Below are 22,251 nucleotides of genomic sequence, written 5' to 3'. Positions count from 1 at the left end.
TGATAGAAAAGTTCCCGAAGTTTAAGGTGAATGTCAGTCCCCAAGAAAGAAAAGAATGAAAAGATTTTGGAAATCTATGCGTTTTCCAAGTTTATCGAAACCCCCTAGGAACATACGTGGTTCCAGACCTACCCTGTATGTTCTTAGAAATTTCAAAATTCAAGAATGCCAAGCAATGGAACAGCTGCTGCCAGGAATGAGGTATCTTATTCTTAAGTTTTAACTGTATGAACCTATAAATACATATGACTTCGCTGGTGGCTCAGTTGGTAAAGAATCTGCCTGCAATGTGGAAGACCAGGGTTCAATCCCTGGGTCGAGAAGATCCCATGGAGAAGAAAATGAAGGCAACCCACTTGAGCATTCTTGCCTGGGAAATCCCAGGGACAGAGGAGCTGGGCAAGCTACATACAATCCATAGGGTCACAAAAGAGTTGGACACAATTAGTGACTAAACAACAAAAAATTGAATGCATGGGGGGCTGTTAAAAGCTGCCCAGCCACTGACTAAAATTTGGCTAACTACCCTTGTTTGAAGCACTTTTATGGGGAATTACATAAAAGTATGCTTCTCAAACTTTATGTGTTTATAAATCACTAAGATGTAATTCTTGAAGAGTAAGGATACACTTGGATGTATTGGCTTATTGAAATTATACAGATTACTTTATTGGGGTGAAAGGACTATTACCTGGCATATTTTCCCAGGCCAGTTTTGATATTCACTATTTTTATTTCATTATTTGAAAATGTGTTTCTCAGATCTTTGATTGGTTATAATCTTACTCATCAACATTCACAAGAAAATGCATTCCTATCCTGCCATGCCTCTAAATTAAGCAGAGAATAGTTGTTGTTCAGTTGGTTAAGTCATGTCTGACACTCTCTGTGACCCCATGGACTACATCAAGCCAAACTTCCCTCTCCTTCACTATCTCCCAGGGTTTGCTCAAACTCATGTCCATTGAGTCAATGATGCCATCCAATGAACTCATCCTCTGTCGTCCCCTTCTCCTCCTGCCCTCAATCTTTCCTAGCATCAGGGTCTTTTCCAATGAGTCGGTTCTTTGCATCAGGTGACCAAAGTACTGGAGCTTCAGCATCAGTCCTTCCAATGGTATTCAGGGTTGATTTCCTTTAGAATTGACTGGTTTGATCTCCTTGCAGTCCAAGGGACTCTCAAGAGTCTTCTCCTGCACCACAGTTCAAAACTATTAGTTCTCCAGTGCTCAGCCTTCTTTTGTGGTTCACATTCTTGTACATAATAACTGTGGAAAAACCATAGCTACGACTAGACAGATCTTTGTTGGCAAAGGAATGTCTCATCTTTTTAATACGTTGTCTATGGTTGTCATAGCTTTTCTCCCAAGGAGCAGGTGTCTTTTAATTTCATAGCTGCAGTTACTGTCCACAGTGATTTTGGAGCCCAAGTAAATAAAATCTGTCACTGCTTCCATATTTTCCCCTTCTATTTACCATGAAGTGATGAGATTGCATGCCATGATCCTAGTTTTTTGAATGTTGACCTTTTTTGCTGCTGTTGTTGAGTTTTAAGTCAGCTTTTTCACTCTCCTTTTTCACTCCCAATCAAGAGGCATATATATATATATACACATATATATATACACACACATATATATACATATATATATACACATATATATACACACATACTATATATAAAAGAGATAACAAAGACCTACTATATAGCACAGGGAACTGTGTTCAATATTCTGTGATAGCTTATAATGGAAAAGAATCTGATAAAGAGTGTGTGTGTGTATATATACACACACACATATATAAAATTGAAGAATAAGACAGTTTACTTGTACTAAGGAGTAAGCACTACTTCATTATATAGTGATCAATTGTAGTGTATTACACATTGGTATTTTTATGTATAAACTTAAAAAGAAGAGGTGGCAAGAAAACTGACCTTTTCCAGTCCTGTGGCCATTGCTGTGTTTTCCAAAGTTTTTGGCATATTGAGTGCAGTACTTTAACAGCATCATCTTATTAGGATCTGAAATAGCTCAGCTGGAATTTCATCACCTCCACTAGCTTTATTTGTAGTAATGTTTCCTAAGGCACACTTGACTTCACACTTCAGGATGCTTGGCTCTAGGTGAGTGATCACACCATCATGGTTATTTGGGTCATTAAGATCTTTTTTGTACAGTTCTTCTGTGTATTCTTGCCACCTGTTCTTAATATTGTCTTCTTCTGTTAGGTCCATACCATTTCTTTCCTTTATTGAGCCCATCTTTGCATGAAATGTTCCTGTAGCATCTCCAATTTTCTTGAAGAGATCTCCAGTCTTTCCCATTCTATTGTTTTCCTCTATTTCTTAGCATTGTTCACTTAAGAACACATTCTTATCTCTCCTTGCTATTCTCTGGAACTCTACATTCAGTTGGGTATATCCTTCCCTTTCTCCTTTGCCTTTCACTTCTCTTCTTTTCTCAGCTAGTTGTAAGGCTTCCTCAGACAACTGCTTTGCCTTCTTGCAGTCTTTTTCTTTGGGATGGTTTTCATCACCACCTCCTGTATGATGTTACAAAACTCCGTACATAGTTCTTCAGGCATTCTGTCAGATCTAGTCCCTTGAATCTATTCATCACCTCCACTGTATAATCATAAGGGATTTGATTTAAGTCATATCTGATTGGTCTAGGAGTTTTCCCTAATTTCTTCAATGTAATCTTGAGTTTTGCAATAAGGAGCTGATGATCTGAGCCACAGTCAGGTCCAGGTCTTGTTTTTGCTGACTGTATAGAGCTTCTCCATCTTTGGCTGCAAAGAATGTAATCAATCTGATTTCGGTATTGACCATCTGGTGATGTCCATGTGTAGAGTCATCGCTTGTGTAGTTGGAAGAGGGTGTTTGTGATGACCAATGTGTTCTCTTGCCTTTGCCTTGCTTTCATTTTCATTTCCAAGGCCAAACTTACCTGTTACTCCAGGTATCTCTTGACTTCCTACTTTTGCATTTCAGTCCCCTATGATGAAAAGGACATCTTTTTTGAGGTGTTAGTTCTAGAAGATCTTGTAGGTCTTCATATCTGTACTTCAGGTATTTGTCAGGAAAAATTATATTGAATACTGTCACTATTTATCAAAAGCCCACTTAAAAGGCAAAATATTATGGGGAATTGCCTAAACAGTATTTCTCAAACATTTATATACTTATAAATCACTATTGTTCTCATTCATACAACAGACTTTGATTCAGTAGATTTGAGGTGGGTCCCAAAAGCCTACACTTTTAACCAGTTCCCAGATGATAATAATTCTGTTGACCTATGGAGTGGCAAAGGACTAGAGGATATTGCCCCACTCCACAAAACATCCTAAAAGCTAACTCTGATTTAAACTAAACCTGCAGAAAATTATCTAATTTTAGTTGATTATTGTTTTTTTTTCTTTGCATACTTTTGTTTTTGAGGAAGAAGCAGCAATGGAAATCTATGTGAAAATTGAAAACCAACACTTCTTTGGAAGACAAATTATCAATATATAATAAAAACAAACAAGAAACATAACAACTTCACTAAAAGGAATTTATTCTAAGGAAATCAAGAATATGCACAAAGATTTAACTACAAATATAGTGCATTGAATCCCATTAAAGCAGTCAATTGCCATAATAACCAAAAGTGAGCTATGTCCCTAGAGTTACATTCAATGGAATAGTGCTGTCATTGATTTAATGTTACAGAATATATGTTACAGAATATATGTTAATCAATAAGATGTTCAGAATATATTTTTGAATGAAAAAATAAGATTATAAAGCATTGTTGTTATAATAAGTGTGGTTGATTTTTTCATTTTTGGCTCATTGGGGTTTCCTTCAAAATATACGTATTGCAAGCATATTTGTCATTGCAATTTAGTATAACATCTCATTAAGCTAAAAGTGTATAATTGAGAAAATTTTGCACCTAATCCATCTATTATTTAATGAATACACTTGACTTTTTAGACTTTTTTCTGATCATTTAAAAAAGCAAATCTAAATCAATGCAATATTAACAGCCACAGCAAGATCCAAAGCCTGTGGCCATAACCCTGGATACCAGCACTTTCTACTTCCCCTGGCACTTTCTGTGTCTACTTATTATTACTACTGAAGTTTTCATTCATATTCAACATCCATGTCTGGTGCATTTTGTTTGATGAAAACAAGCTAATTAGTGCTGAACCTTTCCTAGTTCATAAATTTATGCCTAAGAACATTAAAAGGAAGTCAAGTAAGACATGTTCAGTAACAGATGTTTGCCTTTTTTGGCTGCCTTTTTATAGTTTGTTCTCTTTCATTACTTTTTAAGAAATTTAGTTAATGTTCCCTTTCCTAGAGAACAAATGTACCTAGCTTCCCAGGAGGGTGGGGGTGGGGGGATTCCCCAGGGCAGGCACAGTCTGTTCACTCCCTTAACCTAATAGTTGTTCCAATGTTCTCTGCAGCCAGCTTTTCATTTTTTTCATCCAGGTTTTGGTAACAATCACACTCCAGCTTATTCCAGAAAGGATGAATATGTGGACTGCGAGATTATTATAAAACGAGAACTGTGGTGAGCACTATTATTAATGCCCAGGGTCCTAGAGTCTCTCAAATACCTTTCCCACAAGAGGATATCTGAGAATAAAGGGTCAACATGATTGACAGAATTTGAGTGAATCCTTTGGTTCTATGGTAAAGAAAGACTGTGAAGTGAATTCTGAAACTAAAACCCTAATGGTCTCCTACAATCAAAGAAATGAGAGGTGTAGATCAAGATTCTTCTCTATAAAACTGTATCAGTCCCAAAATACAAATTTAAATTGTTTCTATTTACCTAACCTTCCATTTTTGAATATTTCTTAGTGTGAGTGGTATTGTGATGTAGTTTAAATTGTGGTACATTGGTAAACCTAAGTAACATTATAATCCAAAGCATGCATTCATCAACAGTGCTTTCTTGTAAAACTTTGTTAGAATAGTTTTAAATATATATGCTGACTAATTTATTGTGACTGTACATCTTAAACTATTGCCAGAGGAATTCTACATAAAGTACCTCCTTTATTTTTCCCCAAAAGTACTTTAAGGCAACAGTAGAAATTTTTATCTAGAAAGAAAGATTCAAAAAAATAAATAATGTTCATAAAAATACCTAAGACCATATAAAATATATGATATAAAAGTACCAGGTTCAGATAATCCTGCTGCAAGGCAATATAACCACTGAAATGTAGAGTTTTAGCTGCAAGTACATACATTAAAATAATAATTATATATATATATATATAGGAGTATATCAAAATAAATATCTGTACCATTCTATCACAAAGATTCAAAATTTTATATTTCATAAGAAAATAAATATGCATTTCAAACTTAAAATGTGAAATTTGAAGATAATGTACAGTATTAAATATCACTATTCCTTGTAACAGGACTATAACAAATAAATTTAAAAAATTAGAAAAAAGAAAACTGTTGGAATGTTGTTCAACATGTCAAATCATAGTCATGTAGTTAACTCAAGACTTAAAGCAGTCCCAAGCCTACTATAGGATTTTCAACATATCATTTCATTAGTATCCAAAATGATCTTTTTAAATATAAGAAATTATTTGAATAAATAGAAATTTTAAACTTAATAGTCACAGTGATTTATGTTAATCCTTTGAAATATCAGAAAATCAAATCAGATGACCTTTTTATCAAATATAGTTCACAAGATGAGAACATCATGAACATGAAAATGATTAAAATCTCTCTCAAATATGTGGCGAAGGGAAGGAAAAGAGCAGAGAGAAGAGATTATGATGGAGGAGGAAAAAAAGAGGAAAGATGTTTTACATATTAAAAGTTAATTGACTACTTTTTATTATGTAGTAACATCTTTCAAGTGAATGCCCATAGTCTTTTGACAGCACAATTTGGTAAAGAATCACATAAAAATATCTAAATTTCAAAAAAGAATATCCCCTTAGATTCTTACAGTTTTCTTTCCCCAAAATTGTGTGCAAGAAAATGCTTCAGAGAAAACTGATAAGAAACTTCATTAAAATCTAGTCAACCCATTTCATGGTCAAAATTAATATAAAGAATAATGCTCTAATTTGACATGTTTTCATTTCTAAAAAAATATTTCTTATAAAACTTATTTTAGTTGTGTTTATGTGATGACCCTACACGTGTGTGTAAAATATGACAGTGACCCCTGGTTTCTCTCACATGGGACTATTCTCTTTGGAAGGTGCTATGCTTAGCTGCTTCAGCGTACGACTCTTTATGCCCCCATGGACTGTAGTCCACCAGGCTCCTCTGTCCATGGAATTTTCCAGGCAAGAATACTGGAGTGGGTTGCTATGCCCTCTTCCAGGGGACCTTCATGACCCAGGGATCGAACCTGCATCTCCTGCATTGCAGGTGGATTCACCACTGAGCCAACAAGGGGCAATCCAAAGTGATGATGAATCTATACTTATGTTTTAAAACATGACCAGTGACTCCTGGTTTCTCTCATACAGTACTTGTTCTCTTTGGGAGGAGGGAGGTCGAAATGCGCAGAGGACTCACAGTGTGTTCTTTGAGACACAAATCAACAACGTGGAATGCAACCAGTTATTAAACCAAATTCTATTTGCTTGTATTCCCTTACTCCCTAGTGTCATGTTAGGCAAATTCTTTTCACATAAAGACAGTATGGAACTGGCACAAAGACAGAAATATAGATCATTGGAACAAAATAGAAAGCCCTGAGATAAATCCACGCACCTATGGACACCTTATCTTTGACAAAGGAGGCAAGAATATACATTAGAGAAAAGACAATCTCTTTAACAAGTGGTGCTGGGAAAACTGGTCAAGCACTTGAAAAAGAATGAAACTAGAACACTTTCTTGGAGAAGGCAATGGCACCCCACTCCGATACTCTTGCCTGGAAAATCCCATGGATGGAGGGGCCTGGTGGGCTGCAGTCCATGCGATTGCAAAGAGTCGGACACAACTGAGTGAGTTCACTTTCACTTTTCACTTTCATGCATTGGAGTAGGAAATGGCAACCCACTCCAGTGTTCTTGCCTGGAGGATCCCAGGGACGGGGGAGCCCAGTGGGCTGCCGTCTATGGGGTCGCACAGAGTCGGACATGACTGAAGTGACTTAGCAGCAGCAGCAGAACACTTTCTAACACCATACACAGAAATAAACTCAAAATGGATTAAAGATCTAAATGTAAGACCAGAAACTATAAAAATCCTAGAAGAAAACATAGGCAAAACACTCTCCAACATAAATCACAGCAGGATCCTCTATGACCCACCTCCCAGAGTAATGGAAATAAAAGCAAAAATAAACAAATGGGACCTAATTAAACTTAAAAGCTTTTGCACAACAAAGGAAACTATAAGCAAAGTGAAAAGACACCCTTCAGAATGGGAGAAAATAATAGCAAATGAAGCAAATGACAAAGAATTAATCTCAAAAATATACAAGCAACTCCTGCAGCTCGAGTCCGGAAAAATAAATGACCCAATCAAAAAATGGGCCAAAGAACAGACAGTTCTCCAAAGAAGAAATACAGATGGCTAACAAACACATGAAAAGATGCTCAACATCACTCATTATCAGTTCAGTTCAGTTCAGTTCTGTTCAGTCACTCAGTCGTGTCTGACTCTTTGCAACACCAGGCCTCCCTGTCCATTACCATCTTCCGGAGTTCACTCAGACTCACGTCCATCGAGTCAGTGATGCCATCCAGCCATCTCATCCTCAGTCCCCTTCTCCTCCTGCCCCCAATCCCTCCCAGCATCAGTCTTTTCCAATGAGTCAACTCTTCCCATGAGGTGGCCAAAGTACTGGAGCTTCAGCTTTAGCATCATTCCTTCCAAAGAAATCCCAGAGTTGATCTCCTTCAGAATGGACTGGTTGGATCTCCTTGCAGTCCAAGGGACTCTCAAGAGTCTTCTCCAACAACACAGTTCAAAAGCATCAATTCTTCGGTGCTCAGCCTTCTTCACAGTCCAACTCTCACATCCATACATGACCACAGGAAAAACCATGGCCTTGACTAGACAGACCTTAGTCGGCAAAGTAATGTCTCTGCTTTTGAACATACTATCTAGGTTGGTTATAACTTTCCTTCCAAGGAGTAAGAGTCTTTTAATTTCATGGCTGCAGTCACCATCTGCAGTGATTTTGGAGCCCCAAAAAATAAAGTCTGACACTGTTTCCACTGTTTCCCCATCTATTTCCCATGAAGTGATGGGATCGGATGCCATGATCTTCGTTTTCTGAATGTTGAGCTTTAAGCCAACTTTTTCGCTATCCTCTTTCACTTTCATCAAGAGGCTTTTTAGCTCCTCTTCACTTTCTGCCGTTATCAGAGAAATGCAATTCAAGACCACAATGAGGTACCATCTCACACCGGTCAGAATGGCTGCTATCCAAAAATCTACAAGCAATAAATGCTGGAGAGGGTGTGGAGAAAAAGGAACACTCTTACACTGTTGGTGGGAATGCAAACTAGTACAGCCACTATGGAGAGCAGTGTGGAAATTCCTTAAAAAAACTGGAAATAGAACTCCCATATTACCCAGCAATTCTACTGCTGGGCATACACACTGAGGAAACCGGAATTGAAAGAGACACATGTATCCCAATGTTCATCGCAGCACTGTTTATAATAGCCAGGACATGGAAGCAACCTAGATGTCCATCAGCAGACGAATGGATAAGAAATCTGTAGTACATATACACAATGGAATATTACTCAGCCATTAAAAAGAATACATTTGAATCAGTTCTAATGAGGTGGATGAAAGTGGAGCCTATTACACAGAGTGAAGTAAGCCAGAAAGAAAAACACCAATACAGTATACTAATGCATATATATGGAATTTAGAAAGAAGGTAATGATAACCCTCTATGTGAGATAGAGAGAGACACATATGTATAGAACAGTCTTTTGGATTCTGTGGGAGAAGGAGAGGGTAGGATGATTTGAGAGAAGAGCATTGAAACATGTATATTATCATATGTGAAACAGATCGCCAGTCCAGGTTCAATGCCTGAGACAGGGTGCTCGGGGCTGGTGCACTGGGATCACCCAGAGGGATGCAATGGGGAAGTAGGTGGGAGGGGGTTCAGGATGGGGACACATGTATACCCGTGGTGGATTCATGTCAATGTATGGCAAAAACCACTACAATATTGTGAAGTAATTTGCCTCCAACTAAAATAAATAAATTTAAAAGAAAGAAAGAAAGAAAGGGCTCAAATGAAGTCCTTTGGAAGGCACTAAGGAAGGCACTTCAGGGTGATGAGACTTTTCTTAAATTCATTTTCTTGCCACCTTCTCACTTGAATGTTCTGCTTCTACCACACTCAATTTCTTTTACTTCCTGAAATGCACCCTGTTCTTCCATCCAGACAACCACAACTGTTCTTTCCCCTCTGCTCCTCTGTCCCTGAACCTTTTCACCACCGCAATAAGTAAACAAGCCCCCACACCCGGGCACTCCCTTGCTTATCTCATCCTCATTCTAGAGTGTCATCAAATGGCTGAGTTCCCATCAGAGAACGTTCTGATCCCAGAGCCACAGTAACATAATTATAAATTGGCCACTCACTGAGGAGAGTTCTGCCTTGTCACTTGTAAGAGACATGGATGGACCTAAAGACTGTCATAAAGAGTGAAGTCAGTCAGAAAGAGAAAAGCAAAGATTGGATGCTCCTAAGTCGCTTCAGTCGCGCCCGACTCTGTGCGAACCCATAGACAGCAGCCCACCAGGCTCCGCCATCCCTGGGATTCTCCAGGCAAGAGCACTGGAGTGGGTTGCCATTGCCTTCTCCAGCGCATGAAACTGAAAAGGGAAAGGGAAGTCGCTCAGTCGTGTCCGACTGTTCGCGACCCCATGGACTGCAGCCCACCAGGCTCCTCCGTCCATGGGATTTTCCAGGCAAGAGTACTGGAGTGGGGTGCCATCACCTTCTCCGAAATATTGTATATTAACACATATATGTGAAATCTAGAAAATGGTACAGATGAACCTATTGTCAGGGCAGGAATACAGAGACACACAGAGAACCGACCTATCGATACAGTTGGGAGCAGGGCAGTGGGATGACCTGGGAGACTGGGGTTGACGCATATATACTCTACCATGTGTAAAATAGATAGCTAGTGGGAAGCTGCTGTACAGCACAGGGAGCTCAGCTCCATGGTCTGTGGTGACCCAGGGGGATGGGATGTGGGGGTGGGGGGTGGTGAGGAGGAGACTCAAGAGGGAGGGCAAATATGATACATAGAGCTGATTCACTTCACTGTACAGCTGAAACTAACACAACATTGTAAAGCAACTATACTCCAATAAAAAAATTTTAAGTTCACTCTCCTGTGTTTCTAAATATTAACTAGAAATTAACTTCTCACACAAATTTTTGTCAATATTTGTTTTTGTTCTAGATTTTTTAAGAGCACTATTGATATTAATTTTTCATCTCAGAATTTTGATAAATACCAGGGCTGTTTTCCACACTTACCTTCCTTCAGATTGTGGGTTTCCAGATTGCTTCATACATGATCATAAAGTTAGCAAACCTTGTAAAGAAGAGTTGTGAAATGAAACTGCAGAAACAAAGTTGGAGATGGTGGTCTCTCCTGTATTATTGTAATGTGATACTACATTTTTATATGTTATGCAAGGGATCTTATTGACAGGTGTTCAATTATTTGGATAAATATTATCTTTCAAGATAATTAAGAGTTTAAATATCTCAGGACTGCAGACAACATCTTTAACTTAGTGCAAAGAAGTCTGGGAGCCTATATGCCATTGTTTAAAATAACTGGAAATTCTAATACAATAAGTTTGCAGTTGCAGAAATGAAACATTAAAGGTAATGACATATCATTATTGTATTATCATCTAATTAGAACTAAAAACATATAGGATACAAAATACTTTTAAAAGAAAATTAAAACTTTAGGCTTAAAGGGGATATTTTCTTTTAGCCTAAAGTAAGTATATCCACATTAACTTTCTTATTTGAGAGCATTAAAATTTTGAGAGGAACTAACCTCTACAGAGTGTTTTGAAAGCAAAATGTGTTATATTTTTCTCTCCTCCCACAAATTCAAATACAGGATTTTCTGTACCCTGACATCACTCCTCCTAACAATGCAAGCTTCTTTCTACATTCTCAATTTTTCTAGTTCCTTTTTGTCTTCTGGACCTGATTGAACAAACTCACATCAAGATCACTTAACACTTCATACCCATTAGGATATATTAGGAAAACAAAATGTAATCAGTGCTGATGAAAATGTGGAGAAACCACAACACGGGCACATTACTGGAGAGAATGTAAAGTGGTGTGGCCAAGGTACTAAATATAGTAGAGCGATTCCTCGAAGTGTTAGACATAGGGATACAACGCTGCTGCTGCTGCCGCTTAGTTGCTTCAGTTGGGTCCAACTGTATGTGACCCTATGAACTGTAGCCCATCAGGCTCCTCCATCCACGGAATTCTCCAAACAAGAATACTGGAGTGGGTTGCCATTCCCTCCTCCAAGGGATCTTCCCAACCCAGGGATCAAACCCCGATCTCCTGTACTGCTGGCAAGTTCTTTACCGTTGAGCTACCAGGGAAGTCCATATGGTTCAGCAATTCCACTCCTGGATATATACCCAAAAGATGTGAAAGAAACGACTCAAACAATATTTGTACATCCATGTTCATAGTGAAATTATTTGCAAGATTCAAATGGTAGAAGCAACCCAAGTGTCCACCATCAGATGAATGGATAAACAAAATATGGCACATATGTAACAGAATATTATTCAGCCTTTGGAAAAAAAGGAAATTCTGACACATGATACAACATGGATGAACCCTGAAGACATTATAAGTGAGACAAGCCAATCACAAGAAAGTAGAATATTTATTGCCAGGAGATGGGGGAAAGGAAGAACAAGGAATTAGTGTTCAATGGGTACAGAGTTTTAGTTTGGAAAGATAAAAATGTTCAGGAAATGGATGGTGGTAATGGTTACACAGCAATGTGGGTATACTTACTGTATGTACACTTGAAACTGTTAAAAAGGTAAATTTTATGTTATGAATAGTTTACCACAATAAAAAGAAAAGGGAAAAAAAGCTTAACTTAGAACTTGGTGTTTAACCCCTTTTAGAATTGTTATTATTTTAAAGAATAAATGACAGGAGAAACCTTACTTTAAAAAAAAAAAAAAAAAAAAAAAAAAAAAAAAAGTTAGACTTTTGATGGTGAAAACTAAAGGAAAATAATTTGAAGATTTCAATTTTCAAATCTCAATTTTACTCTCTCTTATCCATTCCCACCCTACCCTCCACATAATAGGTTTGCAAGGGTAAGATAAGCCTCTAACTGGACTGATGTGACAGGCCTCTTATGCTCACCCAGTCTCCACTCTAGTCTACCCCAAATTCTTTAGGCAGGTACGCACTATCTATCATTCAAAGCCATGGTTTGTAGCCCTTTACACTCCCCAGTCAGCAAGGAGTGAACATTCCCAATCTTGCACTTGGGAGCTCTCCAGTCATATCTACTCTTGCCAGATTTACTCCCCAAAGTGATATATTTAAATATACTTCCTCACATAACTAGGAGCAATCTCTAAATTATTAATGTAAAATAGCATAGAACTGGCAGGCATAGAAACAATAGTCCACTTATTCCCCTTTACTGGAAAAGAATGAAAACAACCATCTCTGGGTGTTACTTTTGCTAAGGACATGCATGAATTAGAAATATACACCCCATTAGCTGGAGGTAATCCTTTTTTCTATATTTAATTAATATATTCTAAAAATAATATTAATAGATTACAACAACTTTGAGTTTCAGGAAATACTATTCATATAATTTCCTCATCTAAATTCATACAATTTTCCTTAATGATATACATATTATGTCCTTATCTAAAACAAGGATGTGATAATTGACTTTTAGTGTATTTACTTACAAAGAATTTAGTAGTAGAAGTTAAGTATTATATAATTGAAACGTTTTGGTTTACAGGAAAAATATAAAAACTCAAGATTTTTTTTTAAATACTAGGTAAGAAGCGATTCAACAGATAAGAAAAATAATTGCTATCAAAGTTGGACTGTGAAAAAAGCTGAGTGCCAAAGAATTGGTGCTTTTGAACTGTGGTGTTGGAGAAGACTCTGAGAGTCCCTTGGACTGCAAGCAGATCCGACCAGTCCATTCTAAAGGAGATCAGTCCTGGGTGTTCTTTGGAAGGACTGATGCTAAAGCTGAAACTCCAATACTTTGGTCACCTCATGCAAAGAGTTGACTCATTGGAAAAGACTCTGATGCTGGGAGGGATTGGGGGCAGGAGGAAAAGGGACGACAGAGGATGAGATGGCTGGATGGCATCACTGACTCAATGGACGTGAGTCTGAGTGAACTCTGGGAGTTGGTGATGGACAAGGAGGCCTGGCGTGCTGCGATTCATGGGGTCGCAAAGAGTCGGACACGACTGAGCGACTGAACTGAACTGATCTAATGGTGTTATGGACTGAACTGTGTCTCCCCACAATTCATATGAATCCTTAAGCCCCATGTGACCGTATTTGGAGATACTATCCGTAGAGAGGTAATTAGGTTAAATGAGCTCATAAGGGTAGGGCATTAACCTAATATGACTTGCATGCTTATAAGAAGAGAGAGAGAGAAACACTAGACACACTCACTGGAAAGGCCACGTGAGGACACAGCAAGAAAGCAGCCCTCTGCAAGTTAAGGAGAGAGAAGCCCCAGGAGAAAACCACCCTGCTGGCACAGTGACCCTGGACCTACAGTCTTCAGGACTTTGAGAAATAAATTTCTGTTGTTTAAACCACCTGGTCTGGGGCACTTTGTTATGGAAACCAAAGAACACTAATACAAATGATGAATCAATTAAAAATAATTAATGATATGAAGAAAGGAAAAAAAGGCAAAGAAAGGATGAGACAGACACAATCACATACAAAGCAGAACATACAGGAGATGTAAGAAACTGAGACACCTATACAGACACTACGTGACACAAATGTTATTAAATGGCATTTTGCAGTCTTTTAAGAAATCATTGCTAAAGATTTGAGAACATCTGAGTTACTTTCACTGTCTGCATAGAGACATCACAGGACTTGCCCCGATGGGTGTGTGAACTTAATGTGAAACCTGGATTCCATCTTCGAGTCACAGATTCCCATGTCTCAGTTTAGAGAAACCTCACTCATAAACCATCAGTATGTGGTCATGACAGTGCGCTTGGATTTTTAAAACTTCTTAGTGCCACACTCCTTACAAACATCTTTATTCTCCTCTGGTCTCCACTGTATTTTTCTGATAAGTTAGTTACCATTACAAGAATAGTTGCTATCACATTGGGGGAAAACCACTGTTATGAGCATTTTGGCTATTAGCTCTCTTCAGACAAAAACTAATTCACATATTTAGGAGTTAAGGTGATCAGCAAGATTGGAACAAAATAACAAAAGCGTTGCTTCAGGAAAAAAAAAAAGAATTTCAAAGGGGAATCATTTTAGGAATGAATTATGCTCATAGTAACATCGTACATGTCATATCAAAATTAACTCAGCCATTTGCCAGAAAAAACAATGGCAATTCAACTCTATGTCGGGTTTTACAAATACTTACACTAGAATAATCCTGAAACGCTATTGATGATCCAGAGAAACTAGGCCAACGGGAATCGTGAGTCAAACGGAAGAACCTTTTTGACACAGATCCTCTCCAATCATAGAGTGTCCTGTCTGTTAAAAATATCAATGCAGGTTAAAAGAATATTTATTCAGGAAAAATACACAGTGATCATACTGCTTAATGTTACAAACATGAAATTAAATCATCTGTATAGCCCCACTATTCTGTATTAAAATCACATCTTGTCATCTAATCACAGCAAGATGAAGAAGTGATAGCAATGCATAGAGAGAGGCTTCAATTAATAGGCTTCCTTATACCATAAAGCTCTCCTGTTTTTATTACATACAGTGTGCCCATCAGAAAACTAATAGGTTCATTCTTTTGACTCTTTTAACACTGACTTCTTTTGTAAGAGAGGCTTAAAGCAAAATCATATTTGTGAATAGCACTTAACAAAAACAAAAGAAAACCTCCTCTCCCTGTTACATAAGCCCTTTAAAAGAGAATTTAGAATTATTTGAAGGCAGAACTTTTGATATTGAAAGTATTTAAGGGAAATAGGTTGGAAGAGCAAAAGATGAACCAGTATATACATGCATATTTCTTCTGGCTCACAGTAGTTATTATGTAGGATTTCTGCACACAATTTTTAATAAAGAGGCAGAGATTCAAGATTTATTTATTCACTTATTTCTCAGAAATACAATTTAATCCTGCCATCCAAATGAATCAAACTAGTTTTACATTTCCAATCTTCTAATACTTCTTCATAGACATATACTCTTTACTGAAACTTTCAGTTTAAGACAGTCCTCCATGGACCAGTTAGTTCCACATAAATTTAGAGAAAAATCAGAAGTAATGTAGTCTCTCATTTCATTGCTTCAATTTATTTCCAGGACCATAAACTAAGTGCCCTATATATGGGGAGGTAGAATAGCAATATAAAATAATGAAATGTGATATTATCTCAGAGATATTCTAATCAGTATACACACACACACATCCTACCGCATCTTAATTTTGCATGTATTTCCTCCATTTCAGTCAGTTTCTGCCCTCTATCAAAAAGGAAAACTCTCTAGGAGAGGCAACATATAAATGATATATTTCATTCACAACACAATATGAAGAAATGAATTTCTTTAATGGAAGCAATGCCAATAATGAGTAGACCATAGAGAACCTGAAAATATTATCTGAGAAGAAGATAGCAAAGAAAAGGCCATACACATCATACTTTACTTGGGAACTTTTACAAATTCAGAGGGACATAAAAGGACAGCATGAGAGGTATTGAGATGTGGAAGCCCCCACATTTCTTACGAAGCTTTGTTGACTAATTTGAAGTATTCTTTAATTCATTAGCACTATTCCTATCCTACCCACTTGCTTCAATGCACTTTGACAGCAAATATTCTATTTTAGATAACAAAGCATCTCTTTCCAATCTCCTTTTAAAATGTATAAACTCTTCTAGGGCAAGGACAATAGCTAGATTGGAATTGCTCTGTGATTCTGGTTCATTAGTGATGTGATTAAAGTCACTATGTAAACACTGATAAATTAGAATTAGCCTCATGAGGTTAAATCTCCCAGGGAAAAGAGAATCTTCCTGATTACTGAGGAGCACAGCTAAATATGAAACTTAATGCTGTATGACTTATTTTTCCAAGAGATTCCAGAGCATTTCAAATATTTTATCTTGTCTACCCACAAAACAGATCCATGTAATCGAGAAGTCAAACTTTATTTTCTTCAGTATACAGGTATCGCACTGGAAAATATAGCTATAACTTTTCCACTTCAGGAAGCAGTAAAGCCTCCACTAAAATCCTCAAGGCGATCATTCACACACTGATCTATGCTAATGACTCCTCCTAAGAAGCCAGACACAGAAGGTGACATGCAACAAATTCCAGTTTATTCCACAAAGTCAGATGAAAGTTATAAGCTGATAGTTTGAAGAAGACCAAAGTCATACATCAGACTAAGTCTTCACAAACCCTTCATAGAGCCAATAAGCTTCAAAGGTAATGCCACAGGGAAGTGAAGATTCTGAATTCTAGGGTGTGTGTATGAAAGAGAGACAGCATAAGAGTAGGCTGTACATTCACAAAAAAAAAAAAAAAAAAAAAGATTTTGTCAGTACCATGAGCCAGAATGAAATACTCTGAAATTAAACAAATGTAGGCTAAATGCAATAGCAATATTTGCAAAGAAGCCAAAATGGTCCCATCAAGTTGCGTGCATGTGCTTAGTCACCCAGTCATGTCCAGCTCCTTGCAACCCATGGACTACAGCCTGCCAGGCTCCTCTGTCCACGGGTTCTCCAGGCATGAATACTGTAGTGGGTTGCCATGCACTCCCTCCAGGAGACATTCCCAACTGAGGGATAGAACCCAGGTCTCCCATGTTGCAGGCAGATTCTTTACTGGCTGTGCTACCAGGGAAGTCCCCCATCAGGTTAACAAAGAATTATTAGCTAATTATTAGTTTCTTAGTCCTATCAAACTGTTTGTGACCCCAGTGACTATAGCCCTCCAGGCTCCTCTATCCATGGAGTTCTCCAGGCAAGAATATTGGAGTGGGTAGTCATTTCCTTCTTTAAGGGATCTTCCCAACTCAGGGATCAAACCCTGATCTCCTGCATTGCAGGCAGAGTCTTTACTGTCTGAGCCACTGGGGAAGCCCATTATTAGCTAAATAGCAGCTAATTCTGAACATTAAAAAAAAAAAAAATCTGTCAAATATCCATACCAACGTCTTCCTGTCTTTACATTTCCTCAATAGTTATTTAGGCCTTTGAAAAATGTTTATACCACTAGTTTGTGTTATTTTGTTGGTTTCTTCAAATCTCATCTCTCTATCTAGACTTGCGAGTCTTTCACTTGGTCTGTATTCTCCATAACATTGAACACAACACTGTGCCCCAAGAATAAGTTCAGTACATGCTCCTGGGCTGACCTGGCATTGGCTGAAACGCCCATCAGCAAACTGCTAAGAGTGAAAGTTTCCATCTGATATAAACATCTGATTCAATGGAAGTGTCTTTAAAAGGGGGCTTTTAAAATTCTATTTTTTTTCAGGACCAAGTATTTTCCACGAGATTGTCTTCTCTCTCTTGATATTTGTCTTGATGTGTATAATGGTAATAGATTTCAAATACGTATCTGTTGGGGATGGCTTTTTATTTCATTTCCCATTTTCATTCAAATTCATGTAGTTAACAATAAGCCAATTATTTACACAGGTGAGAGATACTATTAAAATCTAATAAGCATAATTATTTTAGAAACCTAAATTACCTAGATGACTCACAGAAAACTGATAAGATTGCATCCAGTGATATAACCAAGAGAATAAGGAAATAAAACAGAAAACAGGGTGGAGGGAAGAAAAAAATCTCTAGCTAGTTAAAACATTTATCATTTTTCTATGATCTTTGCAGTGATAAGCATTTCCTTCACATTGCAAATAGATAGATTTGTCCCCAGGGGCTTCGCTGTTGCCTCAGTGGTAAAGAATCTGCCTGTAATGCAGGAGACATGAGCTCAATCCCTGGATTGGGGAGATCTCTGGAGGAGGTCATGGCAACCCACTCCAGGATTCTTCCCTGGTGAATTCCATGGACAAAGGAGCCTGGTGGTCTACAGTCCATAGGGTTGCACAGAGTCAGAAATAACTAAAGCTTAGCAGCAGACTTGCCCAAACTGTCCGAATATCCGTACAAAATCCAAAGACAATAGCAGTTTAAACTTTTCAGTTATACTGTTTCAGTCAACCAAGAAACCAAATGTCCGTAAGAAATAATCAGTGCAACTGCCTCCAACAGAGCCAAAGTCCAGATGCAAGTGCGATGTATCTTTAGGAGGATGTGACAGAGCCCAAGACACGAGTGGGTTCAGTGGTCCTGTGCCCTAGAGCCTTTTTTATGCCAAGCCCATTCTGTTTCCCTTTTATCAATTCCTTCCTATCAATTAATTCTTTGAGTTAATTGCACATGCAGTTTTAATCTGTAGGTAATTACAATCAATTAATAGTTAGGAGACAGAATTAGCAGTTCTTAGTTTGATTATCTATATAATTAAAAGGGGTGGGTAAACTAGAGTTGACAAACAGCATCTTAATCAGTTGAATAATCAAACCCTAGAAGCTTGCTTGGGCAGCTGAATTCCATCTATTGCATTAGTTCAAATTTTAGAATCAATGACTGAAATGTCTATTTGAATCAATTTATGTTGTCAATTTATAGTCAAAAATGAATATATTCTAAAATTACTTAAATTATTTACCTTCTTTTATTTATAATGAACTGCTTCCAAAAGAATTCAGTAAAAATAAAGATCCAACAAACTAACTTATTTATAATCTACTGTATATCCATGGCTCCCAAGTCGTATGTTATAAAACATCTAAGGAATATGACTAACTCCTTTTGTACTAGGTTCTACTTAACAGTTCTATTTAAGTGTGCTGAGAGATAGCAAATATAACATAGCTTTTATCTTTTTTTTTTTTGGCTATCTAATGGAAATAGCTGTTTGTAGATACAGAGGAAATAACAAGATGGAAGATAAGCTTCAGGTAATTTAGAAAAATATATGAGAACTTCATTGTGATTAGGATATAATACAATGGAACAGTATCATCACTGTTGCATAGTATCTTTCTGAATTATCAAGTATTTGAATAAGATTGGCAGATACTTCCAAGTTTATAATAAATAAAAAAATATTCAAAAAGAATCATGATTTCTGGTTCAATATGGTTTGTTACCTTTGACTGAGGCAGCCCCTTTTATAGTCCAAAATAAAATACCATAATAAAAAAGACAAAAATTTCAAGGTCACAAAAAATAAATTTAACCATTCACTTAGTGTCAGCTGAGAAAAAAATTTTTTTCATAATTAGGGTAATGGAATAGAATTGAGGGAAGCAATCAGTGATCGTTGTATAATAATAAACCCCTAGGCCATCTGAAAGCCATTAGAAAGAGGCTTAAGATCACCTTAAAAAAAAATGAACAGAACCACCAACCACATTTCTCTATAATGTGGGTGCACCTACTGAGGACCACTTTCCTCTCCATACCCCATCCACCAACCCACTTGACACCACAACCGCAAGAAAGCAACTAGGAATGAAGTCATCCTGATGCTGGGATTTGATACAGTCCTATTTCAAGGAAAGAACTCTGTGCAGAGGGTGAGACAGGCAGGTCTCAATAACGATGTACAGTGGGGACTGTCATTTTCATGTGCTGAACAGCTAAAAAGAATAAAGAACAAAGGAGTGGAATAGGACAGGCCCCACAGTGGCAGAACCAAACTATGTTCCGCGGGTAAGTGAGTACTGACAGCTGCTCATCAAGTATAGAACTAAAAGAGGTGACCGACACACCCAAGTGAGCATGGAGCAGAGCTGAGAAAACCCACCATGTTCTCCATGTGTAATCATTCACTTTGCATAGGTTGGTTTCTCCTCATTCAGGGTGGAGTAAACACACCAGGGCCTACATTAATCATGGCAATGATAGTTAACATTTAATGAGGGCCTCGTTTGCTAAACACTTAGGATATATTGTATGTGTGTGTGCTCAGTCACTCAGTTGTGCTACCCCAAGGACTGTAGCCCGTCAAGCTCCTCTTTCCATTGGATTTTTCAGGCAAGAGTACTGGAGTGGGTTGCCGTTTCCTCCTCCAGGGGACCTTCCTGACCCAGGGATTGAACCCGTGTCTGCTACAGCTCCTGCACCGGCAGGCAGGTTCTTTACCACTGTGCCACCTGGGAAGCCCTGAACATACACTACTTGATCTAGCCACAGAATTAACCTACAAGCTCCATGGTGAGTTTATCCCAGCTTAACAGCAAAAAAAATTAATTAAGTCACTTGTCCAAGTTCAGACAATTGCTAAGTGGTTGTGTGAACCCAGGCCATTCCAAATTTGAAGCCCATGTGACTGTGCCACAAGGGGAAAGTTCCCTGTAGTAGACTGAACAATGCCCCAAAGATATCATATCCTTATCCTTGTGTGGTATGTGGTAGTCACTCAGTCGTGCCCGACTCTTTGCGACCCCATGGACTGCAATCCACCAGGTTCCTCTGTCCATGAGATTTTCCAGGCAAGGATACTGGAGTGGGTTGCCATTTCCTTCTCCAGGGGATCTTCCCAACCCAGGGATCGAACTCAGGTCTCCTACCGACTGAGCTTTAGCTCATATGATTTAAAGGGTTTTATGGGTAAGATTAAATTAAGACTCCTAAGAAGGGAAGATTATCCTGGATTAGCCTGATGGACTACACACTAGTATCCTTACAAGGCGGGTTGGGGGTAGATGTGACTAGAAGGGGAAAAGGAAATATGACAGAGGCAAGAAACCAGAGTGATCTGAGAAAGAGGTCATGAGCCAGGAAATGCAAGCAGCCTTCAGACAGGCCAAGGAGATTCTTCCCTAGGGTCCTCAAAGTCTTAACTGAGTCCAGACTCGATACTTGGACTTAGTCTAATGCAATTAATTTTGTATTTCTGGCCTCTAGAGAATAATTTTTATTGTAGAATTCTCCCTGGAGAATAAATTTGTATTAGTTTAAGCTAGAAAGTTTTGGTAAATTGTTAGAAGAGCCATGGAAAACTAATGCAGTCTGCTGCTGCTGCTGCGTCACTTTAGTCTTGTCCGACTCTGTGCGACCCCATAGACGGCAGCCCACCAGGTTCCGCCATCCCTGGGATTCTCCAGGCAAGAACACTGGAGTGGGTTGCCATTTCCTTTTCCAATGCATGAAAGTGAAGTCGCTCAGTTGCAACCCCATGGACTGCAGCCCACCAGGCCCCTCCATCCAATGCAGTCTACAATTCTGAAAATCTAGTAAAATATTTCACAAGACTGAGAAGAAAATTTTAGAAAAGTGTTGGCATTCCCACTATATTGTAGCAAGCCAACTCTTCAAAATAAAGGCCAAAATATGGAGGTGCATGTATCTTTCTGAATTAATGTTTTATACACCAACTGGATAAACACCAAGGAGTAGAATTGCTGAGTAATGATACTGGTTTATTTCTAGTGTTTTGAGGAACTTCTATACTGTTTCCATAGTGGCTGCACCAATTTACATTCCTATCAACAGAGTACAATGGTTCCCTTGTCTCAACAGTCTCACCAGTATTGTTATTTGTAGACTTTTTGATGAGAGTCATTCTAACAGGTGTGAGGTGATATCTCACTGTGATTTTGATCTGCATATCTCTGATGATTAGCAATGCTGAATATGTTTCATAGGCCTGTTGGCCAACTGTGTATCTTCTTTGGAAAAAATGTTTATTCATATCCTCTATTTTTCATCTGGTTGTTTGGGGTTTTTTTGAATATTGATTTGTAAGTGCTGTTTATTATTTTGGATATTAACCCCTTACCAGTCATTTGCAAACATTTTCTCCCGTTCATTAGGTTGTCTTTTTTATTTGTCCATGGTTTCTTTTGCTGTGCAAAAGCTTTTAAGTTTAATTAAGCTCCATTTGCTTATTTTGCTTTAGTTTCCTTTACCTT

The 22,251-nt window shown here is 38.0% G+C and overlaps 1 protein-coding gene across 1 annotated transcript in view; it reads right to left on the bottom strand.

The window, feature by feature from the left end:
• Positions 1-22,251, bottom strand: part of IQCM (IQ motif containing M) — a 439,185-nt gene that overhangs the window by 274,720 nt on the left and 142,214 nt on the right. The window contains 1 exon segment of the mRNA XM_040251672.1: positions 14,695-14,810. Coding sequence (XP_040107606.1) covers positions 14,695-14,810 — 116 coding nt within the window.

The sequence above is a fragment of the Oryx dammah genome, unplaced genomic scaffold (assembly GCF_014754425.2).
Source record: "Oryx dammah isolate SB20612 unplaced genomic scaffold, SCBI_Odam_1.1 HiC_scaffold_12, whole genome shotgun sequence".
Lineage (NCBI taxonomy): Eukaryota > Metazoa > Chordata > Mammalia > Artiodactyla > Bovidae > Oryx > Oryx dammah.
The sequence above is the reverse complement of the archived record's forward strand: the minus strand, read 5'-3'. Positions and strand labels throughout refer to the sequence as shown.